The following is a 27,336-nucleotide window of genomic DNA, read 5'->3' as shown; positions in this document are numbered from 1 at the left end:
GAGTCCTCAGCAGACCCTAAGATAAAGAGCAGGAAAGGGAATACTTTGCAAAATTGAATCTGTACAAATCAGCCAGCCCGGCTAATATGAAACCCCCAGACTAAACAGAATTAGCTAATGAACTTACCGAGCCCCTGGCAATTACTCAGAAAAAGTTACTGAAAAAACAGCGCATCCCAGGTTTATTTAATGTCTTTATTAATGATCTGAAAGCAAAAGTAAACAACAAATTAATTATGTTTGCAGATGACTGTGCACTGGAAGGTGTTGCAAATGCTGCCAAAGACGGCAAAGTCACGCCGAGGCCCTAGAGGGGTTAGAATTAACCCAGCAGGAAACAAGCCACATGTAATCCTTCAGCCAAGCATGGCACGGGTGGAAAATGGCCTGAAATCCAGACATCCATGAGAAAGGAGGGGTGTGCTGCATAAGAGCCAAGGAGGAGGATGGGAGCACCTTGGGATAGGCTGGAAAGATGGGGCATGAGCAAGGAGCAGGGAGCCAGGCTGGGTGCAATGCTGGGTGTCCAAAGGATGGTGGCCTTGTCCTGAATCAGCTTTGCAGCAGGAGGAGAAGCTGGAAAGTTCTTTCCCCAGTGTTGTGCTAACACAGTTGGAGTGCTGCGAGCCCTGAGGGCCAAAGGCCATCCTGACTGCCAGCTGAGAGAGGTGTGAGGTTTGCAGGGCCACTCAGAAATACGGCCAGGGGTGGGTAACAGCAGCTTTGGGACCGAGTCACTGATCTGGGTCTGTGTGGACACGAGGAACTGGCTTTGCTCCCCCCGAAGTGCCAAGGGATGTGCGGAGATTAGCCCAGTTGGTTAGAGCACGGTGCTAATAACACCAGGCTTTGATCCCTGCACGGGCCGCTCACTTAACAGTTGGATTCGATGATCCGTGTGGGTCGCTTCCAACTCAGAGTATTTTGGGACTCTGTGACATCCTGCTCAGCCCGGAGCAGGCGGTGCCTCCGGAGCCGCCCCTCGCACCCCACGTCGGGCTCCGTCCCCGCTCCTCCTCCCCTCGCCGGCGGGAACAAGGCTGCTTTCAGGAGCGGGTGTGGGTGGCGAGGGCCTCTAGTTCTTTAAGAGGGAAAATTGGGGTTGTAATCTGAGCGAATTTCTCCTTTCTGACAGGCGGGAGAAGTTACAGGTCCCTCCCTCGCTCCGCTTTATTAAATATAGTAGTAGCGGGAGCGCTCGGCTGGGAGCAGGCGCCGGCCGAGGCTGTGCCGTCCCGGAGCCCTCGCCGCTGCCGCAGCCCCGGGGACGCGATGGGTGCCCGAGGTGGCATCGCCACCACCGTGCTGCTGCTGCTGCTGGCCGGCCACCCCCAGCCCCTCAGCGCGGGACCCCCGGCCGGAGGTGAGTCCCGTCCCCCAAACTGGGAGTGAAGGGTGGGAAATCCTGCGGGATAATCCTGCTCCTGGGGAGCTGGGGAGGCAGCGGGGAGCGCTGCGGACATGGGCGACCCACGGGTGGTGGCTGTCCCTCCCCGGGGTGCGGGGTCCTGTCCAAGCTGGCGGGAGCACTGTGTTTAGGGGCAGTCTGGGGGAAGCCGAGGCCGGGAGAGGAGCGGCTCGCTGGGCTCTGTGTGCCTCGCCGGGTGCTGTGTGCCCCGCAGGGCTCTGTGTGCCTCACAGGGCTCTGTGTGCCCCGCAGGGCTCTGTGTGCCCCGCAGGGCTCTGTGTGCCTCGCTGGGCTCTGTGTGCCCCGCAGGGCTCTGTGTGCACCTCGCCGGGTGCTGTCCGCGGGGCGCACGGTGTGTGCCGTGTGGGATGCGGCTCGGAGCAGCTTCGGTCGGCGCCAGGGGCAGCCGGCGGGGGAAAAGCACCGTGGCTGCCCCGCCAAGCCCGGCGCCACGGGGAGGGAGCTCGCCAGCCCTCCCTGCCCATGTTTGGCCTTGCCACGGGAGCCGCCTGCGAGGGCAGCCCCTCTTCATGCCGGGCGCGGGGGCGTCTGCGGGGTGTCACCGCCCGGGGCTGTCCGTCCTGCGCGCTGCGGTGGCTGTGGCCCCGGGCGAGGGGTGAGTGGCTCACCTCTTCCACCAGCACAGCCCCACAAGGGTTGTCGCACCACTCCTGGGGTGACAGGGAACCAGCTGGGGCTGAGGGTCCCTCCCGTGGTGGCACAGGGCTGGCGGCCGCCCAGGGTCAGCGCTGGGCACGGTGGGACAGAGGTGCAGGATTTATACCCAGTTTTCCCCATGGAGCAGCCAGGTTTGCACACCCAGCTCTTGTCATAGACGTGTGTCCAGCCTCAGCATCCTGCCAGCCGTCCCACAGCCCTGCTCCCTCCCTGCCTCAGCAGGCTCTGCGGGTCTGGATGGGGTCTGACCCACCGAGCTGTGCCTGGGGTCTGACTGGGCACGGAACTGCATCAGCAGCACCTGCAGCTTTGAGCATGAAGGGCGTTTAGAATGCACTTTCAAGTCCCTAACTCACCCCAAAAATAATATATCATTCAACTGAGCAGTGTCTCTTCCCCAAACTCCCCCCCAGGGACCAGGACTCTGACCAGCAGTGAGGCAGGAGCTTGCTCCCAGCAGTTCCCAAAGGAATTACTGAAAACCTCCAGCCTTTAGCTTCCTAACCATCTTCTGCATCCCAGCCTGGGTCAGTGCAAGGAGGAGGATGATCCCAGAGCCCAGCCTTGTGGCCCTCAGCACCTGCAGGGCTGCTGTTGGTCTCCTGCTGTCCCTGTTCCCTCCCAGAGAGCAGGTGGCCTCTGGGACATGCTCCTTTCATTACCTTAGGCCTTGTTCTTTCTATTTTTTGCCGTGCACCAAAATAGGAGGGCGCCTGGCAAGCTGAGTGGAAAAAAAATCCCTTTTGTTAATGAACAGAGTGGTCTCCTTCCTCCCAGCCCTGACCTTTCCATCCCGGGCTGGGATTTCCCCACATGGATCTGTTACTTGCACGGTGTCCAGGGTGGGTCTGAGGGCTGCCCTGGCAGTCCCAAACTCTTTCAATGGTGAAGGTGCTGGAGAAACCCCCAAAAAACCCCAAAATCCTCATGGCTTTCACTGCCACCCCCAGACTCGCCCCAGGTGTCTCCCCCCATGGCTGTGACATGGCTCTGGGGGTCACTGGGCACCTCCCTGGTCAACATGTGGGGCTGGGGAAGAAAAGGGGGTTTACCCCCATTTTCAGACACTGGCGACTGTTTCTGCACGGGGCTGAAACAGATGTGCCAGCTGTGACCCTGGGGCTGGGCAGTAGCTTCCCAGCAGCCCCCTGCAGCTGAGAACATCCCTGCTGAGCCCAGCAGCTCTCATTCCAGCTGTTCCCTGGCTGCCCACCGTGGGACATCCCATGTCTCCTTCAGGGAGAGCCAGGAGCAGCGTGCTGAGCATGGGGCTGAGGTTTTTGGGGGGGAAGCCTGTGTTTTGTGTTCCCTCCAAGCTCAGGTTCAGGAATCTGGGTCTTCCTGCCCAGCCCAGCATGGGAAGAGTCATCATGCACTTCATCAAATACAGGATTATACCAAAAAGAAAAAACACTCATAAAACTTGTCCTCTTGACATCAGAGTGTGAAGCTTTAGTAAACTGTTTTTTGACAGCCTGGCTCCCCTCCGGTTCCCAGTGAGGTCACCCACAGGCTGGGCTCCCCCTTCCCCAAAATCCCTGGTAGTGGAGGTCTGGAGTGAGGGGAGAAGAGAGAATTGGATGTGTAGACCCCCCATGAGCAGCATTCACCCCGAGATTTCAGCAAGTGGGTGCCAAAAATGTGGCACCCCCCAAAGTTTAGGGGGACCCCAGAGGCAGTGATGGGGTCCTGGCGAGGCAGGTGGGACACTGGCATGTCCAGGATACCTGCCCATGGGTAGGGAGCAGTGTCTGCCCTGGGGTGTCCATCCAGGATCCCTTCTGCTCTCTCCAGGTTCCTCGGAGCCACCTCGGCTCTTCCTTTCCTCCACTTTTGGAAATCTGACTGATTTATTCAAACTTTCTTTTTTATGGTCGCGCCACATGTTTTAAGGTCATAGCTCAAAGCAGCTGGAAAAGTTTCCAGCTGATGGGAAAGAACAGGAAAAATGCTGAAAAGGGGGGAGAACACAAACTGGTATCGTGGGAATCGGGGAGGAATATTCTTGTCTCACTCTTATATTTAGCAACAGAGGGCTGTGGGCAAAAATATAATGAGCACATTCCTGCAGGATTGCAGGACAGGGTTAAGCTCACCCCGAGGAGCTCACGTCAGGTTGAAGGCTGGACAGGAACAGGGCCTGGGAGGCGGGAGCCTGCGTGCCTAAATAAAGCTCCAAGCACAGACTGTTCGCAGCAGGCGTTGGCCCAGCCCAGCCTCGGCTCCCCGGGGCTGCTCCCGTGGCCCATTCCAGGTGCTGGGCTCGCTTTGCCTCCTTTTTGGGAAGGCTGAGTGTGAGCATCACCCCCGGCCTTCAGCTGGGAGTCTCCTAGAAACTCCTGTGCCCTTCCCAGCTCTCACCTGGGCAGCGCCAGCCTCGTTTGCCACCAGCCCCTTCACCACGCTGCATCTCCAAACCCCTGGGGACACAGAGGAGGGAGGGTGTCCACCAGAGCTCCCTCATTCCCAAACCAGCCCTTCCTGAGCTGTCTCCATTGTGCCCTGTGTTCGGTTGGACATTGCCATGCTGCACTGGGATGGGACACCCCTCAGACCTTTCCTGAGGTAAATAGACCAGAAAAAGGGAGGTCACATTTACCAATATAATCTATTGGTAATATATATAATATATATAATATGTATATATATATTTTAAAATATATATTACCAATATAATATATTGACCAATATAGCAGAATATTGTTAGGCATTGGTACATGAGGATAATTTTTAGTCTGTTGTATTGATAGAATGTTAATATATCTTATGAAGCATATCCCAAATACGTTCTGTGAAGTCAAAGAACCTTTCACAAAGCCTTTGCTTTGCAAAGCAGAGCTGAGAGTCAGGGCAGCACTGGGATCTGCAAAGCCAGGCTACAATCCATAGGAGCAGGGCTGCTGTAGCTCCTCCCAGCCCCAGGACAGGGACCGTGCAGGTTTGCTGCCTGATTTGTCACCCACTGCCAGTCCTTTACCCTCAGCACAGACCAAACAGGGCCTCTCAGCTGGCATCAGGGTGGGGTGGGAGATGTTTGTGCCCTGGGCTGTGGATCCAGGAGGGTGATAAATTCCCGTTTTCCATCCCTCTTCCCTGGGTGTGCCGCCCCTCGTGGCTCCGGGCAGTGCCTCTGGGAGCTGCCCTGTGCCCAGGGGCTGCCTTGGCTGCCTGACAGCCCCAAAGCAGCCCTGAGAAGGGCGGGTGCTGCCAAAAACTGCTGGGAGTGGAGAGAGTGATGGGGCAAACAGCGTGGTTTGGAGGTGGCCGGGCCCATCACGTGCCTCCCAGACAAGGAGACAGAGAAGCAACACGGATCCATCACCATGACTCACTGGCTGGGGAAGGAGCTGTGAGTCAGCTCGGGATGGCCCTGTGAATCCCTGCTGCTACTTTTACCCAAGTCTTGGCTTTCTGGAAGTTGTTTTTCCTCTGTGCTGCAGGCGGGCGAGGGATGGGAGGGTTTGGAGTCACCGACTGCTCGTGGTGCCATCCCCAGCTGTGTTGATGGGTGCTCCCCACCCTCGACCATCTCACACCCCTGGCGTGGTGCAGCACTGGCAGAGAGAGGGGCAGGCAGCAGGAATTTCCCATTCCCTTTCCCAGCCTCTGCCTGGGCTTCAAGGTTTTCAGCATCCCATCCCACAGAAATTTCTGAGCCCACCAGGGTCATTTCCTCTGGGAGCTTGGGAGAAGAGAGGGAAGTCTTGGCCCGAGGTGGATGTGGCTGAGAAAGCCCTGCAGCCCTGGGAGGGGATGTGAGCACCGGCTTCCACACCCCCACAGCCCCCCCACAGCCGGGCCTCCCCCCGTGCTACTAATAGAGCAGGGATTTATTTTCTCTATAAACATCACCCCGGCGGGTGCTTCTCATGGATGGAAAAGTCAGGGATAGCAGGAGTGGGGAGGGGGAGGCAGGGAGGGGGACCTCTGGAAGGATGGGGGAAGAGGAGAGGACAGGACAGGAGAGGGCAGAGCTTTCAGCTCTGGAAGGAGCGGGAAAAAGAAAATACTAATTTTCTTTGCAGACAGTTTAGCATGTCAGCCCCAGAGGAGCAAAAAATATCCTCTCTTTCCCCCATCCACACTGCAAACCCCCATCTCTGTCTGTGGAGACACTCTTCTCTGCCCCCCACAGCACTCAGCATCACCAAAAGCTCATCCTGGCCGTGGTCCTTGGTGCCCTTTGGGGTACAGGGTGCTGTGGGTGCTGCCTTACCAGCACAACTAAAGCTGAACCGCCCCAATTTACACATTTTACACCACAATTGCACGTTTTACCATCACCGTTGAAACATTTCCCCATCCCTGAGCGCTGGATGCGCAGTTAAGGCAAGCAGGTATCTTCTGGCAAGGTTTCAACGCTCCCGCTCGTGCTCATTCTTCCCCCACAGTCTGGCTGATAGCTCCCCCCATCCTGGCACGTCAGGAACCATTTGACACCAGCGGGGCTGGGAAACATCAGAGCCCGGCGGCTGGAGCTGGAGCCGGCCCCTGTCGGCGCGGCCGCGGGCTGTTTGTTGACACCAGGCAGGATCTCTCCGGTAACACCGAGCCGTTCCAGGCGTGTCTGTGAGCATCCCCTGGCCCGGCTCCTCCAGTCCCCCCGGCACCTCCTTCCCCTCACTGCGTCTGGGGATGAGCTTGGGAACAGGCACTGGCTCTGCTGGACAGGCAGGGATGGGATTCAGGGATCTGCAGGTGGGATGTGCACCAGGTGCCCCAATCCTCCAAGATCCTCCAGCACGGGGCTGGCTGGGATTGTCCCCTCCTGTGCCACCACGTGCCCTTCCTCAGGTCTGCAAGCCTCTCCTTCGCTGGGTGGGAGGCAGCTGGGGCAGGGAGCACCGTGGCAGCGGGTGCCAGGATGTGCAGGGTGGAGCTGGAAAACCTGCCAGCCTGCGAGACAGGGGAACAGGGCTTGGGAGAGAGAAAAAGACAGAAAAAATAGAACAAAACCCGACTTCGAATGGTTTGGAAACCACGTCCTCTGGGGCTGATACAGTATTTCCAGGCCAACTTCTCCTGGCAGCGGGAGCCTGAGTGAGCCTGAGTCACGCTGCAGGGGACGGCACAAAAGCCCCATTGAGCCTCCTGCTTCCCCAAATCCTCCCACTTTCTCCCCCCGCTTCACTTCCCAGGGCAAACACTCCAAACACTGCTTCCAGCTTGGGTTTATTCCTTCAGTCCCTCCGGAGCCATTGAGCCACACATCGTTAAAAGCTCTTCATCCCTGCTCCTGCTCCTGCCAGGTTTTGGGGGTGCTCACTCCAGGGGCGATCTCCCCAGCTCTTCCTAGAAGCACTGTGACCTTTGTGGGGGGTTTCAGGCTGGCTCCCAGCTCCTTGCCCTCCCCTCCATGGCTCTGCATCTGGCCGAGCAGGAGAGCTCAGGAAATACCATCAGCTTTAGGGCTGTGCTTGAATCATCGTAAAACCATGCTGGATAAGCCATGGAGCTCTGGAGCTCTAGCCAAGCCTCCTGGACCCTGCTTTATGGCCTCCCTGCTGTATCACAGCTCCTAATGCTGCTCCATAAGGACGGGGAAGGCAGGCAGGAGCAGGCACAGGCGCTGGGCAGGGGTTGGGGACTGGCAGGACACGGGAAGGTACAACCAGCCCCCTCCCAGGCAGCACAGAATTAGCAGGGGGCATGTTTTCACATTTTCCCCTGACCCCAGAGTCCGTGGGCTGTAAAAAGGCTGTTTTTCCCCAAAGCTGTCAGGCTGGGGAAGGCGAGCGCAGAGCAGCTGGCCGGGGAACGGGGGAGAGGAACTGAAGGAATAAACACAGGAGGAGGGGTTCAAAGCGGCGTGGTGCAGCCAGAGGCCACCCGGCTGGGATGGGGGCGAAGCAAAGCACCCCTGGCCAGGACTCTCCTCCCACGCCCAAAACAAGGGTGATGGCTCTTCTGGTGGTCAGCAGACCTGGGAAGGTGACCAGACCTGGGAAGGTGAGCAGCCACAGCTTTCCTGGTGGTTTTGTGGGTGCTGCTTTCCAGCAATCTCTGCTGGCCAGCACTCCTGGAAAGCGCTGGCCCCTGGGAGCCCAGCCGTGAGGGAAGGCCAGATGGAGGGGGGGAGGCGAGAACCAGAGCACTCATTCCCATTGCTGGGGCTGGAAAAGCACGCACAGCCCTGGCTCAGGATGTGGGAGCAGCAGTCCCTGGAATCACTGGGATTGGGGATAAAAGAAAAAGTCCTCCTGCGTGCCAGGAGCTATCACAGCAGGGATGGATCTGTGCCCGTGACACCCCATCCCATAAATCTTGAGGCAGAACCCCAGGCTTTCCTGGGGCAGGCACAGGGGGACTGTGGTGTGATCCCAAGGTCCCCGCTGGGTTTGAATGCCCTTGCTGCAGGCTAAACCCAGCTCATCTCCATTGCACTGGGGTTTCTTTGCTGTGGAAACCCAGACAGGTCCTCAGCTCGGGTCTCAGGCATGTCTGAAGGCAGCAGCCCCCCATTTGTCCCCCAGCAAAGCCCCAGCCAAAGCCGAGGGCTACTGTGTTTGCCTTAACCTCCTCTCAGGCTGCTCATTTCCTTCCCTGCCCATAAATAAAACCACACCATAAAACGAAGGGAATGTGGAACATAAGGAAGCCTTTCTCCAAAAGCCCATTGGATCCCTTCCTCCCGTGGCCCCTCCACCCTGTGTGGGGACAGGGGCACAGCCCAGCTACAGCTCCAGGGGGCTACAGGTCCCATCGGGCATCAGAGCCAGGCTGGGGACAAGGAGCCTGAGTCCCCAGGACCACCCACGGCGCTGGTCCTGCCCACCCTGCCTGCACTCAGAGTGGGACGGGAGCCTTGAGCACACACTGCGGGGGGAACAGGAGGGGATCGAGCTGCTGAGCAGCATCCCCAGCTCTGGGCAGCCACCCCCGAGCCCCTCCAGCGTTGTTCACATTGCCCAGCCCCTCTGGTGTTCACATTTTCCTGAACCCCTCTGGTATTTTCATCCCCCGAATCTCCCTGGTGTTCACATCCCCCTGAATCTCTCTGGTGTTCACATCCCCCCGAACCTCCCTGGTGTTCACATCCCCCCGAATCTCCCTGGTGTTCATATCCCCCTGAATCTCCCTGGTGTTCACATCCCCAGCCTCCCTGCCGTTTGCACAGCGGTGGGGGTGCAGCACAATGAGGCTGGACACGGGTGACCTCACTACCTTGAAAGTTACACAAATAAAAAAAAAAAAACACCACCAAACAACTCAGAGGGCCTCAAAACCAGCTCCTGAGGCTGCGGAGAAGGAGTGCAGCAGGCTGCCCTTGGGGCGGCCCGGCAGCACCCCAGCAGCAGCCCGGCACAGGGGCCGCTTGTTGGCACAGGGAGGCGGGCAGGAAGGAGGGCAGCCGGCGGGCTGGGCTGCACCAGCGGCCGCACAAGCCCGGGGCTGTTCGGGCAACAAGGAGCTTTCACTCCCCGGCTGTTTTTCCACCGTTGGAAAAGCGGTGTGGCCGGGATGGGAAGCGGCTGCGAACACAGGGAGCCTTTCAGGGGGGCGCGTGTGTCTGCACGGGGCTCTCCCGGCACCGCTGCGGTCATTAAAGAGCCGCTTTAATGAATTCCAGTCCCTCCCTGCAAACACAGCCGGCCACCGGCCCGGGCCCCCACCTGCCCCACCGCAGCCTGAATGGAGCCTTGTTGAGCATCCAGCCCCTCCCCGGCTCCACACCCCAATCCCCGGGCGGGGTTTGCTCCGCTCCGCTCCTTCCTCCTCAGCCTCAGCGTCCTCCCGTGGCCAGAGCGATGGGGGGCCCTGCAGCCCCTCTGGGGCTCGGCTGCAGCCCGGTGCTGCTCCTCTTGCCCTCCAAAATGCTGTCCTGCGGCAGGGCTGGGGGTGCCCCACGCTGGGGCAGGGCAGCACCCACACACCGGCTCCCGAGCCTCCCACACGCCCAGGACACTGTCCCTGCCCCAGCGCCGGTCCTCTCCGCGCTGAGCTTTCCGAGCGCTTCCCTTCGCCTGGGCCTGGAGTTGGCTCCTTCAGCCTCCTACGTGCTGGGAGGGAGGTGGGAGAATTTTCTGTGCTCAGATGCGTGTCAAAACACAAAGGAGAGCCCGAAACAGCCTCGCTGAGCCCCAAACACTCGGAGGGAGTGCTTGGTGAGATGTCCCACCAGCTCTGCTCCTGCTCCCCCAGTCGGAAAATCGCCGAACACGAAAAAAGCAGCCGCGGGAGAGGCCGGAGCGGCGGCGTTTGCGGCTGGAGGAGCGGGGGAAGAGGGCCAAGGCCGCGGGGCCGGCGCGTGTCCGGCGGCCGGGGCAGGCCCGGCGCAGAGGCCTCGCTGAGGGCCGGCCCCGGGAGCAGCCCCGCGCTCCGGGGCCTCGCTCCCACAGCCCTCCTTACAGCTTCTGGCTCATCTCCTTGTTTTTTTCAATGCAAAAAAAAACCCCAAAAACCCAAACCCAAGTGACACTGCTGCAGTCTGTAATCTGCTGGCTGCTGGCTGCCTGCTCGGAAACTGTGACGGAGGCTCCTCTCGCCTCGTCAATGCCTTTCAATCGGCTTGGCAAGGCACGGATGGTGATTTCCTGTGGGACGCAGCAAGATGGGAATGTCAGTTGTTTTTATCCGGGGTGAATGGGACATCTGGGGTGTCCACTCCAACCCATGGCCAGGATATGGGGACCTCTTGCTCCCCATGACAGGAGAGGAGGGGCCCCCTTGGGCATCTGGATGCACAACACTCCTGTGGTCTGAGCATGGCAGCCTTAAATCACTTGAGATAGGTGCTTTTGGGGCATGGGAACTCATCCTCATGGGATGATCCCAGGAGCTCACCTGAGCCTGCCCAAAGATGGGGATGGGTGCCTGGAAGTCCCTTCTTGCTCCAAGTGATGGACCAGGATGGGGCATCCTGTCCTATGAAGGCCCCTCCAGAGCAAAATACATTTGAAAAGAACCCCAAAAAATCCATGTTTCCTGCATCTTTTCCAAAGTGAAGGGCAAGGAAGAGGGGAGATAGAGGTGAGAAGCTGTAGATCCCTTCTGAAAGTGAAATGTCACAGGCCAAGTGGCTTCACATCCTGGCTGGGCTGATGAGGGAGGAGGAGAGTGGCCCTGAAATAAAGCAGGAATCTGGGAGGACAAACAACAGTAACTGCCTCTGCTGCTGGAGAATAATTCTAGCGCCTCCTGGATCCGGGCAAGGGTCCTTCCTCCTCCCCAACAAGCAGCACCACTCCCCTAGGCATCCGCACCTCTGGGAGCTTTTTATTATTAGTATTTTATGAGAGAAGAAGGAAAACATTTCTGGCAGCTTTGGTAGAGTGCAGAGAGGACAAAATGTGCTGGCTGCAGGAGCTGGTGCCCCCTGGCACACTGGAAAACAAGCTGGTCTTGCTGGAGCAGCCCCAAACCCTCATCCCCAGCACCCACAGTGAGACACTGCCCAGCCCCTGGGCGGGCATGGGAGCTGCTGGTGGTTCCAGCCCAGCCAAGCTTTCCCTCCCCGTGAAAACAACCACTCAGTACCCATCTGAAAAACATTTTTGAATTAGGGGAAGCCACTAAAATGTAGCAAAATCCCAGTGGGAGCTGGAGCATGGAGCACGCACAGGGAAGCTCGTCGGGAGCCAGCACATAATGTCCATGGATGTCTCTGGGGACCACGTGTGCACACACGTGTGCCTGTGGTTGTGCAAGGAGGGACAGGAAAATTCCCTTTTCCACTGTGCCACGTCACTCCTGCTCACCAAGCCCCAGGACAAGGCGGTGCTGAGAGCCCCAGCACCCACCACCCCTGGCCACTGGGCAGGGCTGGTTTTGCTGGGACCATGGGAAGGAGGGAGCAGGTCAGGGAAGGACAGAGCCCTGCAGAGCACAGAACAGCTCCTCTGAGTCACTGGCTGCGCTGAAGAGGACAAGGAAGCCAAAGTGCCCCATGCCAGCAGCAGGCACGAGGGCCAGGGAATGAGCAGGCACCCTGACAGCCTTGCCCTGGGCTGGGTAAAGGGCTTGGTGTTACAGCAAAGGCCAGATATTTCCATGGTGCCATTTCCTCCCTGTCCAGAACGGGTGGGGTGATGGTCCTTGCAACACCCACGTCATCCTCCCAGACCACAGGGGAAAACTGAGGCACTTTCTTCTGCTGCCAGCGGCAGGAAATGATTTTTTGTGGTGTCCTGGACAAGGAGGTCTCCCCATTCCCAAAGGGCTCAGAAGAGCTTCCCCCATGCAGGGCACTGCAGGGCTCAGCTCTGAAGAAAATGGGAAAAGCTAAATCAGAGTGCTCCAACTCTGTGCCTGCCATGCCAGCTTTTGCCATCACCTCTACAGATGGTCCCTTTCCAAATGCCTCAGTGACTGTGGCTGTCCTGCAGGGTTGGGTTTTCACTTGCTGGGTTGGGTTTTCACCTACTGCACCACCCTGTGAGCAAAGCCTGCATTGCCCGTTCCCACCCTGGTCATTCCACTGAAATTTAGGCAAGAGGAAAATGCATCCAGGGAAGCAGTTGTAAGAGCAGATGTGGGTGTTTATACCCAGACCTCACTGTGCAGAAGGTTGGTGTCACCCCAGCATCCAACATCCATCCCTGCCTCCTCCAAAAGAGATTGGGGCTGGAACCCTGAAAGCCAAATTCCTATTCTTGTTCAGCAGGACAGATCTGGGACCCCAAACTTAAGTGTAGGTCAGCAGCTGGGTGGATCTGATATGTGCTCTAGCAAAGCACAGCAGGAAAGCTTCACACATATAAACTCCAGCAGGGTCTGTGACTGCATATGGACTGAAAATGTGCATTTGCCCCCGTCCCTGACATATCCTCCCCAAACGTTTCCAGCTTACAGGGCTGCAGTGTTTATGCTTAAGCACAGAGTTTTGCCACAGGCTGAGCTGGAGCCAAGCAGGATGGGTGGCTGCACGCCCCAGCCACACACATTTAACATGTGTGAGATGCACATGCATGCATTGAGTCAGCTAAAAACTAAAAGCGCTCTAAAATTAAGCCTGGCCGCTCCCTGTGCTCTTAATCCTGCACTCTCCTGCCTCTGCCCTGTGACACAGTCTGTCATTTCATGACCACATGCCATTGAGCTGAGTCCTCCAGGGCTGATGCATACTGGGTGTTGAACGCGTTCCAGCTGCATCTCCAGGCGCCCACTTTGAGCCAAGGTTTCCATCCACTCTCACATCCACCTCTGGATCACTGGCACTCCTGTTTATTCCTTCAGCACGGAGGGGAAACACAATTCCTTTAATCAGAAGGTACTGAGGCCCTGCCAGAGGCTGCCCAGAGAAGCTCTGGCTGCCCCATCCCTGGAAGTGTTCAAGGCCAGATTGGACAGGGCTTGGAGCAACCTGGGCTAGTGGAAAATGTTCCTGACGATAGCAGGGGACTTGGACTAGATGAGCTCTAAGTTTCCTTCCAACCCAAGCCCTTCAACCCAAGGCTTCTTTAGGAAAATCAGAAAAAACAGACTCCCCCAAGGGTCTTTTTAGGCTGCTGGACTCCAGCAGCCTGTCAGATGGCAAACAAGGGAAGGGCTGATGGATGGGCTCAGAAGGCTCCATAATCACAGCACCCACCCGGGCGGGGCTTTGCAGAAGGTGTCCTTCCCTGCCTGACCTTTCTCCCTTCTCTCCCCAGCCTCTTTCTTTGGGGACAGCTTCGTGGAGATGCCGCTGGCGGACGCCTCGCGCACGGTGCGGCTCCACCTGCAGCTGTTCACCAGCCAGGGGAACGGGCTGCTCTTCCTGGCTGCTGGCCAGCCCGACCACCTCCTGCTGCAGCTGCAAGCCGGCCGCCTGCAGGTCAGCACCCATCCTCTCCCCAGGCTGGGGTCTCTGTGCCATGGCTTCATCCAGTGAGAGGATGAAGGGGCAGCCCAGCTGCCAGGACACCTGACAGGGAGCTCCAAGAGAAGAGTGGTCACAGTCTTGGAAGATTTGGTTAAATACAGAGAAACAGGCTCCATCTGGGAAAGTTACTCACCCCCTGCCTGGGTGATGCTGGGGGTGGTCACGGGGACACCCCAACACTGGCACCCCGTGTGCATTGCGTGGTCAGACACGGTGCACAGCACCCTCAGGTGTGAGGAGGTGAGACGAGAGGATCCAGGGAAAGAAGAGATCTCCCTTGTCCCAACTGGAACATGGGAAGCAATCAGGACAGAGCAGTAAAATTCCCTGTTGTGGTTATAGTGTTGGCATCCACCATGAAGGAAACGAGCATGGATCATCTGAGGCACACATCCTGCCTCTCCTGCAGCCTGGGCTGGGCTACCAACCACATCAAACCAAAGCAGAAGAGCAAGCGAGCCACTGGCTAGAGGTGTCTCTAATGCAGGCCACGTGTCTCACCAGCCAACCCTGTACTTAGGCAGGCTCCAGGCTGCTGCCCACGAGGAGCAAAGCCTGCTATTTCCCCTGCCAGTTCCCAGGGAAAGGGCTGGAAGCAGCCCAGGTTGCAAGGATGGAGGGCAGTGGGCAAGACAGAGCAGGGAAGGAGGAGCCAGCATCTGGCAGGGCTGCTCTGTGAGGGGAGAGAAAAAGCCCAGCTGTGGGACTGGGAGATGGAGGATCCCAGCCCTCAGACTGGAGTTTGCTGAGAATGAGTGGAAAAGGAGAGAAATTCAGAGAGCAGGAAAAAGAGGGCAGGCCCATGGGGAGGATGAAGGAGGAGCACCTCCAGAGGTGGAGGAGTGAACCGAGGGACCAAAACCCTTGCAAGCACCTGGGTGTGGGTCCATGCAGGTGCTATTGGAAGGTGGAGAGATCCCACTTGAGCTGAGGATTTTGTGTCTTTCCCTGCAGGCCAGGCTGCAGTTGGGCTTGGAGGAGGTGACCTTGCAGTCCCCAGCAGGGCTGCAGCTCGATAACCTGGCGGTGCACGATGTGGAGCTGCTGGTGGAAGATGGCAGGATGATGCTGACCATCGATGGTCTCTTCAACAGCTCCGCAGACATCGCAGGGCCAGCAAGGGAGCTGGACATCCAGTACGGCCTCTATGCCGGCGGGACAGGCAGGCTGGACCTGCCGTACCTTGCCAAGGCCAGCCCTCCCTTCAGGGGGTGTCTTCACTTGGTGACATTCAATGGCCTGGATGTCCTCTCCCATCTGTCTGCTGATGGCAGCTCCAAGACCTTCCACCATGTCCAGGAAGGGTGCAGCACACAGTTCTCTGCAGAGCCTGAGGAGCCATTCGGGTTCCCGGGGCCACACTCCTACATTGCTTTTCCCACCTGGGACGCAAGGCAGGAAGCGACCATCGAGTTTGTGATAACAACGAGCATCACCCAGGCACCCCTCATCTACCACGCAGGGCTGGAGAATGACTTCTTCTACCTGGAGATCTCCAACGGGCGCCTGCGAGGGTTTGTGGAGAAGGGGAACGGCGTCATCGTCCTGCATAACAACGTCTTCATCAGTGACGAGCAGCAGCACTACGTCAAAGTCCACACGGACATCCACAAGTTTGAGATACTGATTGATTACTATGCTTCATCCACATCCAACCGGGGCATCAACAACTACCTGGACCTTCAGGGAAACCTCTTCATTGGAGGTATGGATGAAAAAGCTTTGCAAAGGCTGAGGGAGCACCATCTTTCTTTCATCTCGTTGTGGACCATGACGAACCACTCGTTTGTTGGCTGCTTGGAGGACCTCCGGATAAACCTGCAGAGGAGGAGCCTGCAGGATGCTGTGATCACAAAGGACATCACAGCAGGCTGTGGGAAGCAGGACCACTACTGGGACTATGAGGAGGTGTATGAGCAGGATGAGGCATCCACTTCCCCACCTCCAAATGGCTTTTCCGGAGCACCGGGCCTGGTGGTGGAACCATGCCGGCCTGACAGCAGCTTCCCACCCGCCTTTGCCAACATCAGCAGGCTGCTGCACGTCAGCCCCCTCATCGTCTCTGAAGGGGGCATGGCCTACCTGGAGTGGAAACACGCCCAGCCTACGGTAGACTTGAGCCTGGCCAGCATCCGTCAGTCCCAAATCCTCTTCAGCATCACCAGTGACCCCAGGCATGGCCAACTGGAGCTGGACATTCCCGGGTCCAGGAGCAGAAGGAAGTTCACCTTGTTAGACATTGTGAATCGGAAAGTCAGGTATATCCACGATGGCTCCGAAGGGCCCATGGACCAGCTGATGCTGGAGGTGACAGTGACCACCCAGCAAGGGGTCCCAGAGTGCCTGCGGCAGGGCCAGGTGTACCTGCTGCCCATCATGATCAACCCTGTCAACGATGCCCCACAGGTGATCTTTCCCCGTGGGAATCACATGACAATCCTGAAGCACACACGGAAACACCTGACCACTGACATCCTGCAGGTCCTGGATGATGACTCGTCCTGTGATGACCTTGAATTCCAGCTGCACAGTCAGCAGATGGAGGAGGGTTACGTGGAGCTAGACTTCCACCCTGGAGTGCCCATTGAAGAGTTCTCCTGCAGGGACCTGGAAGCTGGCAACGTAGTCTATGTGCACCAGGGTGGGACAAACTTACAGCTCACCTTGCAGGTGAGTGATGGCACTGTCCCAAGCCCCATTGCCACCCTGAGGATCCTGGCCATTGATCCTGATATCCGCCTGCTCAATAACACCGGCCTCTCCCTCTCCCAAGGAGGGGCTGCACGCATCACCACAGCCAACCTGTCTGTGGAGACGAATGCCGTGGAACAACGGGTCTCCATCCTGTACGTCCTCACGGAGCCTCTGAAGTATGGTGAGGTTCAGAAGCAAGGGAGCATGGGAGGGGAATGGAAAAAAGTCGAGTCCTTCCACCAACAAGACCTGGAGCAAGGGCGCATCCAGTATTTTAGCACAGACACAGAGCACCGTCTGGAAGACAGCGTGGAGGAGGTGAGATTCAAAGTCCAGGTGGGGCAGAAGGTTTTGCCAAACAACACCTTCCTTGTACGAATTAAAAGAGCCACCATTAAGATGAGGACCATGGCTCCCCTCCAGATGAAGAATAAGCGGCACAGAAATATCACCAGCAAGGAGCTGGAGGCAATGCTGGAAGATCCAAACTCTGCCCCAGTTCCCTTCCACTACATGATCATCCAGGCTCCCAAAAAAGGAAACCTGGAGCTGCTTGGCAACAGGTTGACTGAAGGCTTTGGATTTACTGAAGAGGACCTGCAGGGCAACCACCTGAGCTACAGCGTGACCATCAGGAACTCCCAGCAAGCTGAGGACTTCTTCCAGTTCCGCGTCCACGCTGGTGAGCAGCACTCGCCCGTGTATACTTACAGAATCAGCATTGGTGGGGACCCCGATGCACCAAATTTGACCAACGTGCTCCTGACTGTGCCGGAAGGTGGACAGGCCGTCATCTCCAAGGATCACTTGTTTGTGCAGAGCGTGAACAGCATGGACTACGTCTATGAGGTGATTGAGGGGCCAGCGCATGGGAGGCTCGCCTGGGCTGCATCCCACGGCTGGGCCTCCCGAGAGGAGATCACGGAGTTCACCAATGACGACATCCTCCAGCGCCGGTTGCTGTACCAGCACGATGACTCCGAGACGCTGGAGGATGACATCCCCTTCGTAGCCATCAGGCAGGGCGAGGGCAGCGCCGAGTCTGAGGCCGAGGAGGTGAGGGGCGTTTTCAGGGTCTCCATCCAGCCCGTCAATGACCACAGCCCTGTCCGGGCAGTGAACAGAGTCTTCAACGTGGTGCGCAATGGGCAGCACCTGCTGACCACCGACCACATTGCCTTCACTGACAAGGACTCCGGCTTCTCCGACGCGCAGCTGGTGCTCACCAGGAAGGACATCCTGTTTGGCAGCATTGTGTCTGTTGATGACAGACGCCACCAGGTCTACCGATTCACACAGGATGACTTGAGGAAGAAGAAGATCCTCTTTGTCCATTCTGGGGCTGACCGGGGCTGGATCCAGCTACAGGTCTCGGATGGCCTCCACCAAACCACGGCCCTCCTGGAAGTGCAGGCATCAGACCCCTACATCAGAATAGTCAACAACACTGGTCTGGTCATCCACCAGGGCACCCAAGGGAGCATTGACTCCTCTGTCCTCAGCCTGGAGACCAACATGGACATCAGGTCAGATGAAGAAATAAGGTTCCTAATAACCACCCCCCCAAGGTGGGGCACAGTGCTGAGAGGGGAGCAGCCTGTCATGGCCTTCTCCCAGAGGGACCTGCTGGCAGGAGAGATCTCCTACCACCACAATGGGAGCAGGAACACCCGGGATGAGCTCCAGTTCACTGTAGAAGCAAATGAGGTGGCAGTGGAGGACACACTGGCCATCAGTGTATTCTTGGACACCCATCCCAGCCCCCTGAGCATAGTTAATCACAAGGAGATCTATGTTTTCCAGGGGGAAGCAGCTGGGATCAAGGAAGAGGACTTAATGGTGAGTATCCCCTTCTCTAGTCATTCCCCATGCCTGCATGACTTCCCTGGCCACCAAACCAGGATGGCCACCCATGGGACTCCCATTATACTCCCACCTGCGCAGAGCCAAGGCCTTTGTCAGGTTTTGCCCAGAGGGCAAAGAGAGAGGGCTTCAGGCATGGCCTCAGTTAGGTGGTTCTTGCAGTCCATCCCACAGCAAAGCTTGGAGGGATTGATTGCACAGCAGGTGGGCTGTGGGGCAGCCAGCCTCAGTTACCAGCCCTCCCACTCATGCCTCATCTCCCCCACACTCCCAGGTGACCCATGAAGAGATACCTTCCCAAGACATAATCTACATGGTGAGCAGCCCCCCAGCCTCCGGCTTCCTGGCAATGCTTCAGCACAGCCAGGACATGAATGAGCAGCCCAGCCTGGACCCCATCCAGTCCTTCACCCAGGAGGACATCAACAGTGGCAGAGTCCTCTACCGCCACTCCAAGCCCAACGAGGAGCGTGACCAGTTTGTCCTGGACATCACCGCGCGCAGTGCAGACCCTCTGGAGGGGGTGGTGGTCAGCCTGGTGGTGCTCCCCATCACCGTCCCTTTGGATGTCCACAACATCACAGTGCCAGGAGGTGGCTCTGCTGCTATCTCCTCAAGCATCCTCCGCATTCCCAACGCCTACTACCCAGCTCTCGGCGTGGAGTTCAGGGTGCTGGAGCCCCCCCGGTTTGGCACCCTCCTGAGCAGCCAGCAGCCCGAGCAGGGCGGGCTGCACAGCTTCACCTGGAGTGAGGTATAGCACCCATGGGCACCCACCTGCCCACCAGGCTGCTTTCCCAAGGGTTTGGGGAGAGCCCGGAGTGGTCTCCAGCCCCCAACCCCACTGCAAGGTTGGGGAGGGCTGCAGGAGTCTTCTCCCCATCTGAAGGGATGGAGGCATTTAGGGTGATGGGTTTGCTCTACAGACCCAGATACGGGATAAGGGATACAGGGTGGGGATGCAGGCAGACCATGCTGGGCTCCAGGTCTGCTTCCCACAGAGAACCCACAGGGCTGCCCCTGAGCTAGTGGTGGGTTGCCATCATCGTCCCAGGATGGTTCAGGGTCACCTCCCCTGAGGGGCCTGTGGTCTGTACCCTCCGTGGAGGATCACCTGGCCCTTGCCCCGCAGGTGGAGAACCAGCAGATCCAGTACAGGCAGGATGGTCGCCGATCCCTCACTGACAGTTTCACCATCCTGGCCAACGCCTCCGAGGTATCCCGACAGAGCCATCCCCGGACTCTGTTCATCACCATCCTGCCCCGCAGCACCAAGGCGCCGCGGCTGAAGGTCAACGCCGGTTTGCAGGTGAGGGTGGGAGGCCGCGGGAAGGGGCAGCCAGCCCAGCGTGGGCATCCCCCGCACCCGCCTCGGGGAGCTGGGACTCGGCGGAGCCGGGCTGCCGCCCAGAGGCAGGCCAAGGGGAGCGGGGAAGGGAGGAGCGTTTTCCCGCCGGGTTGAGGCTCTGGAGGAGGCGGGGAGCGAGCTGTGCTCGCCGCCAGCCCGTCCCGCCCCGCCGCTGCTGCGGGGATCGGCCGCGAGGTGGGAGCATCGGCCCGCGCTGCCCGCGGCCAGCGCTGCCACGGCGGCAGCGGCAGCGCCTCCGCAGCCCCTGATCCGGGATCACCCCCGGCAGCTCCCAGAGCAGCTTGCCCGCGTTTCACCATCACGGTGGAATTACTCAACCATCCGGGCAGCTTTCACACCTCTCTTTACATCCATCCCAGAAAACGGCAGAAGGGAAGAGGTCTCACCTGCTGCTGAACTCCCACCTTCTGCTTCCAACCCCTCCCTGTCCCATTCGGGGTCACTAATGCAAAATTCCAGCAAAGAATTTAGTGGAAAACGGAAGCACAATCATCCCTCCCCCACCTCCCTGCACCTACTTTCACTATCCCGCGATTTCCCAGACTGGCAGCTGGAAAGCAATCTACTCCATGAGGAACATCGCACAGTTGCCTTGGGAAGGGTTCTGGGAGCCTGGACTCTGGAGAAGATGCCCAAGGGGAAGGGACTGCCCTGCCTGGCCCCAAAGACTCCCATTTTGAGGGATACCAGCAAAGTTTGGGAGGTACCCCCAGTCCCAGCTCTGTGCCCGCTCAGTTTTTCCCCTCCAGCCCAGAAAGCTTTTGACCAAATCCCTTTTGTAGACCTGCCTCACCTGGGCCAAAATTCAGGGGGAAGTTGACCCCTCAGCTGCTAGGCCCGTGCCAGCCCCTTTTTCCCACTCCAGATATCCAGTGTAAGCATGGCCTTCCCTTCCCCCTAGCCATCATGCTAAGAATAAGGATGAAAAGGCAAAAAAACCTCCTAAAATTAAACTCTGAGGCAGCAATTAGTCTGCTTTTCCATGGGAATCCCTTAGCACCCTGGGAAGAGTGACCACAGCTGCCCAGAGGAGCTCTGGAGCAGGGAAAGGCTTCCTTCCCCCAACGGGAATGACGGGAGAGGCCCGGCCCTGCCGTGTTTGTGCTCTGGTGAGGGATGACTTCAGTGTTTAAAGGTCAGGCCAGGCCCGGGAGAGGGATTGCACAAAGGTTTCCAGGGATGCCGGGGGACAACAGGCTGGGTCTAGACCCCAAAGTGGAGCCCCTTGGGAAGGAGCAGCAGTTTTTGGGCTGGATCTGAAGGAAGGATGGCTGGATGCCACCGAGACAGAGGCTTCACCGCCGCCCTGGAGCACACGGCCACGCTCCCGGCGCTGCTCCGGCACCTCCCCGCCTGCTCTCCCCGGGAGCAGAGGCGACACGGAGGCTGAGCAAACACAAAGAGCCCAGCGGGCGAGCGCAGAGCCAGGCGGAAGGCTTTAATAATTCAGGGAGGACGAGGAGCAGGGAGAAATGGGTCAGCTCCTGCAGTGCGGGCTCTGAGCCGGGAGCAGAGCTGCTCCAGCTGCCCTGACTGTCCCTTCCCAGTGGACAGCGGTGCCCTGGGGCTGCCAGTCCCCCCTGCTTTGCCCACAGGGAGTTTTCTTTGGCTCCAAGCCCCCAGTGTGATTGCAATTCCAACTGCTGTGGGTGCTGGGGAGAGGAAGCAGCCCAAAAAACTCAGTGAAGCTCCTGTCCCGGCTGTGTGTCCAGCAGCACTTCCCCCACCCTGCCTCTCCAAAGCTGTGTTTTCCAGCCTGCCTCTGCCATCCCGTGGGGACTGCTGAGGGATTTAATTTCTCTGTCGGCACCCACACCCACTCAAGCAATGTTTTGGATTAGGCCAGCTGAAAACAGCAGAAAAGAGCTCATCCAGCAGAGCACCTCCTCCAGCGCCTGCCTGGGTGTTGTCCTGCAGATTCCCAAAATGCAGATTTCCTAGATCCCAGCCTCGTGATGCTGTGGGATGCTGCACATCCCACCCCTCCACCCCACACGAGCCGTGGCACGGTTCCATCCATGCACCCCATGATTTCCAGGCATCCTGAGGGCAAAGGGCAGCTCTGGGCTGTGTGGGCAGAACCTGTTTGGCAGCACAACATTCATCCCTGTGGTCTGCCAGGATGGGGATGTGGCACAGGGTCACGAGCAGGGAAAATTGTTGCCTCCAGCTGGAGATGGGAGATGCCAAGGCTTTGGGGTGGCAATGTTCCCACGGGAGGGTCAGCACCACTGGATGGGAGGAAGTGGTCCTGGGAAATTCCTCAGTGGCTCTGAACTCAGCCACATATTTGTCATTCCTGGAGGGTTTGCTGGGACAGCGGGCCTTGCTGCAGCCTTGTGAGGGGGTGGTGGGTGGTGGGACGGGAACTGGGACGGGAGCAGAGCGAGGAGAAACACCCAGCCAGGGAGAGACAGGGATGCCTGTGGTCATTGTGTGCCCAGCAGCAGTTTGTGCACCCCACTAAAACCCCTTCCCTGCAAAGCAAGGTCTTAAGGGCACAGCCCCTGCCACAGTGCTCCAAGTGCCCTTTTCCACTTCCAATAACTGGGGAAACTGAGGCACTCTTGCCCTCCAGCACATGCCATGCAGAGGCGCAGGCCCAGCTGTGTGGCACGTGCTGGCAAACACGGCAGCGCTGACGCAGGGCTGGGAAGAGGCCAGAAGATGGAGGCGTCCCCAGGACACAGACAAGGCACCCTTGTTGGGCTGGGATGTGCTCTGGCACCCAGCAGAGTGGTCTGAGCTGAGATGGGAAAAAGGGGAGAAGTGCCGGGAGTGTGGCAGGGGGATTTCAGCCTCTCCCTATCCCCCAGCTGCGGGAAGGTGCCACGGCTGTTCTCAGCCCCCACATCCTGAGTGCTGAGGATGAGGACTCCCCGGCAGAAGAGGTGACCTACTCCATCCAGCCCCCGGCCAACGGGAAGGTCGTGCTGAGGTCAGCGCCCGGCACTGAGCTCCAGAGGTTCACTCAGGCCCAGATAGACAACGGCCTCATCCTCTTCGTGCACCAAGGTAGGGCAGGACGGAGGTGCCCCAGCCCCCTGCACCACCCCAGGGTGATGGGGACACAGGGGATGCCAACCTCATCCCCGGCCCAAATCCCTGACGGGTTAATGGGGAGCTGCATCTCCTCTGGCCCCCACAAATGCCCAGGTCTGTGCTTTCCACAGGACCCCTGGATGGTGGCTTTGCCTTCGATCTGTGGGATGGTGAGAACCTATCTCCTGGGCACTTCTTCCTCATCAGGGCCCAGAGAGAGCCCATCATCAGCCTGGCCAGGAAGCAGAGCCTCACTGTCTGCCCAGGTGGGTACCAGCACGTTCCCCATCCTCCCAGTTCAAATGGGGCCCCCTTGGGACTCCTGCCCTTGCCCAAGCACTGCTGAGATGCCCCTGGCAGAGGTTGCAGGTGGGTGGCAAGGTGACTGGTTGAAATTCACACTGGATGTGTTTTCCAGGTGCCCTGCAGCCCATCACCAGCCAGAACCTGCAGGCAGTGAGCAACAGCCCCACCAGCTCCACCACTCTGTACTACAGTATCGAGCAAGCCCCACGCCTGGGCAGGCTGACCACCTCACTGGGGGAGGAAATCAGGAACTTCACCCAAGCCCAGGTGAGATTTCAATTCCTTCAGCCCCTCAGAACCCCGAACACAGCCCTTCATCACCCCCCACCACACATGGGGGTCCCAGTCTGAGCCCAGTGCCACCACAGGCACCTGATCCCAGGCAGAAGGCAGCACAAGGCTCCAGCTGTGCCGTGACTTTCCCAGCTCTGCCAGCAGCTGCTAAGAGGGATTAAGAGCTGCTGCCCCAGCCTTGGATTTAGCACTGGGGGAGGCTGAGGGATCTATAATCCCTTTTCCTAGGCCATCTCCGTGCTGCAGAGCCAGCCAGCCTGGCTGCTGCTGAAGGGAAGAGCCAAGCATGATTTTTTCACCCCTGCTCTGAAAAAACCCTTCTCCTATGGGGCCAAATTTTGAAGGGCCCAGCAAGGGTCTTATTTTATTCTATCAGTCAGAGACACATAGGTTTACCCTCCCTGAAAGCTTCTCTGTGCTATGCTCACCCTCGGAGGATGCTGAGCAAGCTCAACCTTCCTCTGAGCCTCAATTCCCCTAATTGCTAGGAGAAACATCATAGAATGATTCGGGTTGGAAGGGGATTAAAGGTCACCTTGTTCCCCCCCACAGACAGGGACACCTTCTAGTAGACCAGGTTGCTCCAAGCCCCGTCCAACCTGGCCTTGAACACTTCCAGGGATGGGCAGCCACAATTTCACATCCTGGTAAAGAAACACCTTGAGCTCTCCATGGTCACTACCGTGCCATGGCTAGTTAAAATCCCCATTTCTTACCTAGGTAGAGCTTGGTTGCTCCATCCCAGAGTCAAGATAGGAGCTGATCAAGGGGGTTTTTTTTAATTTTCAGGTGGACAGCAAGCTGATTTTCTACCAGCATGAGATGCCAGGCAAGCCCTTCTGGCTGGCCCAAGATGCCATCCGCTTCCGTGTGGTCACTCCCACGACCATCTCAGATTCTTTCATCCTCCTCGTCCTGATCTCCTTCGAGGAAAATTGTCCCCAGCGCTTGACTCAGCTTTGGAAAAATGCAGGTAAGGGTAGGATGATGGAGAAGGGTGGGACAAAGCAGCTCTTCAGGAGCACTTGTTTGTCTGAAGAAGCCAAATGTGTTGTTTTCCATGGCTGATACATTACATCAGACATCTAAGACTGCATCCAATTCCTTCTTCTGTCATTGCAACAAACTCTGACCAACTTTCATTAGTTGATTCTTATCCCTTTTCTCGCCAGGTCTGCAGCTCACAAGGGCTCAGCAGGCTGAGATTGACACCTCGGTGTTGGATGCCTCCAACCTCCTGAGCCAAATCCTGGTCCCTGAGAGGGCTGGATATGATGTTGTCTTCCTGGTGACGGAGCCACCAGCTCATGGACAGCTCTTGGTGGCCGGTGTGCCTCTGGAGCAGTCACGGCCGTTTTTCCTGCAGTCAGACCTGGCGGCGAGGCGTTTGGTGTACGCCCATGGTGGGGACAGCGTCTCCAGAGACCACTTCAGTTTCAAGGCGTGGCTCCAGCCCCAGGAACAGCGGTCTGTCCGTCCTCCACAAGATGGGGTGGTCATCTCTGAAGCATTCAATGTAACAGTGACCGGCAGCAACGCATCACCGCGGGTGGTGAAGCGGCAAGAAGTGCTGCAGGTGCTGCCAGGCTCCGTGGTCACCTTGTCACAGGAGTACCTGGATGTGGCAGACCCACTGGTGTCCCCACAGGAGATGGTGTACAGTGTCCTCCAGAGACCCCTGGCTGGCCATGTGGCCAGTGCACAGGACCCCCGGGAGCCCATCAGCCGCTTCACCCAAGCCGATGTCAATGCTGGCCGCGTGGTGTTTGTTGCCACTGGGAGCCATGCTCCAGGTTCCTTAGCCCTGAGGCTCTCCAGTGGCCACCACCCACCCATCCAGACCTCACTGGAGGTCGAGATGCTGCCTGTCCTGAGCACCACTGCCAGCCCAGCACTGCTGGAGGTGCCCCAAGAGCTGAACAGGGCACCCGTGTCCCAGCATCACCTGCTGGGTGCCGCACCACGAGGGGCAGGTAATGTCCTGTACAGGATCACCAGGGACCCCAGGTTTGGACAGGTGCAAGTCAACCAAAAGCCATCACGGGGCTTCTCACAGAAGCAGCTGGATCGCAGGGAGGTGATGTTCACCTTCAGTGACCTCAGGTCGCCTGAGGATGACTTCCAGTTCGTTGCCATTTCGCGGGCAGGAAACAGGACCGGGGTGGTGAACGTGACCGTCCGTGCTGCGGTGAAGACCCGAGCAGACAGCCTGTGGCCCCGAGGCACCACAGCCCTCCTGGACACCAGTGTCCTCGATGCCAGCGAGCTGGCCAACCACACCAAGAGTGTCCCAGTCTTCAAGGTCCGCAGGGCGCCCCGTGCCAGCCGTCTGGTGAGGGTATCCAGGGATCCAGGACAGCCCACGTCCCCGATCGAAACCTTCAGCCAGAGCGAGCTGGAGCAAGGGCTGGTGGGGCTGGAGGTGCTGGATGCTGGGGACACCCAACAACCCCTGCAGAGGGACAGCTTCGACTTCGAGCTGGTGGCTGCCGGCGTGCCACCGGCGCTGGCATCCCTGGAGTACGACATCGAGCCCTACAATGCCTCAAAGTCCTACGGTGTCACCCTGCTGACAGTCCCGCTGGCACCCTCACCCCCAGTGCCCCATGGCACAGCACGGAGCAGCCCCAATGCCAGTGAGCTGGGCATGTCCCCCACTCCCTGGCTGGCCCCCAGTGCCACCACTAGCCCCAGCCCTGGGGCAGGAGGCACCTTCCTCAGCTTCATTGAGGCCAACATGTTCAGCATCATCATCCCCATTTGCCTCATTTTCCTCCTGCTGGCCCTCATCCTGCCCCTTCTCTTCTACCTGCACAAGCGCAACAAGACGGGGAAGCACCACGTCCAGGGCACTCCCACCTCCAAGGCCAAGAACGGGGCTGTGCCAGACCACGAGACCTTCCGGAGGACAGACCCCAGCCAAAGCATCCCCCTAACGACTGTCACCACCCTGGAGGGCAAGGGCACGGGTCCCCCGCCCGCGGGCACGGGCTCTGGGGCACCTCCAGATCCTGAGCTCCTCCAGTACTGCCGGACTTCCAACCCCCCCCTGAAAAACAACCAGTACTGGGTGTGAAGGGCTCAGCTGTGGTGGCACGAGACCACCGGGGTATCCAGCCCCTCCTGCAGCACCACCAGCCACCTCCTCCCGGCTCTCCTCCTCCTCCTCCCTGGGAGCTGGCATCCCACAGATGCAGGAGGGCCCTGGGGATACAGGGGCTGCTGCTCCAGCCCACCTTGTAGCCCCACATCTCCTTTGGGCAGGGGAGGGGGGCACTGCATAAGCAACTGGGGACAGGCAAAACTCCTGAGCATGGCTGGGAATTGCTGACTTTGGGTGCTCCTTTGGGCCACCTGATGGAGGTCACAGTGCTGGGGGGCACCTGTTGACACTGGTCCCCACAGAGCCACCCAGGCTGGCCCAGTGGTGGCTCCTCTGAAGGCAGCACAGTCACCACAGGGGTGCTTTTCACAGCTCTTGGTAAGAGAGGGAGGATGAGGAGCAGCTTGCGCTGAGTCAGGCTGGGGATGAAGCTGCCCAAATTCCCCAGGGCTAGGCGAGACACTGAGACACTGAGACACTGGAGCAGAGGCTCAGAAAATATTCTGTGGCCAATGCCAGGGGAATTTAGGAATCCCTACCCACTTGGAGAAATACCCGCCTCGCTCTTGCTCTACTTGCCGTGTGCTGCACGAAGCCAATTGCACCGAGCCCTGGGGGGGCTGCACAACAGGTAGGACTTGGCAGGGAGGGGTGGCTGGAGCTCACCTGGGCAGTGTGAAACCAGAGAGGAGAGCAGAGAAGCGGAGCCAGCACGGTTTTCCACTGTATACTCCAGTATGGCAGAAGTAAACAGAATAAAGTGCCTTTTCCGAGGT

General features: G+C 58.4%; 1 protein-coding gene across 1 annotated transcript; it reads left to right on the top strand.

The window, feature by feature from the left end:
* Positions 1–1,012: 1,012 nt before the first annotated feature.
* On the top strand, positions 1,013–27,336 carry CSPG4 (chondroitin sulfate proteoglycan 4). Its single transcript, XM_041489753.1, has 10 exons — positions 1,013–1,363; positions 13,678–13,841; positions 14,844–18,422; positions 18,721–19,200; positions 19,579–19,755; positions 22,632–22,830; positions 22,989–23,123; positions 23,276–23,430; positions 24,247–24,430; positions 24,630–27,336. The coding sequence occupies exons 1-10, from the start codon at positions 1,273–1,275 to the stop codon at positions 26,531–26,533; spliced, it is 7,068 nt and encodes a 2,355-aa protein (XP_041345687.1). The 5' UTR covers positions 1,013–1,272; the 3' UTR covers positions 26,534–27,336.

Source organism: Pyrgilauda ruficollis, unplaced genomic scaffold (genome assembly GCF_017590135.1).
Source record: "Pyrgilauda ruficollis isolate IOZ18807 unplaced genomic scaffold, ASM1759013v1 scaffold96, whole genome shotgun sequence".
In the NCBI taxonomy this organism is placed as follows: Eukaryota; Metazoa; Chordata; class Aves; order Passeriformes; family Passeridae; genus Pyrgilauda; species Pyrgilauda ruficollis.
This window is presented reverse-complemented; position numbering and strand designations above follow the sequence as displayed.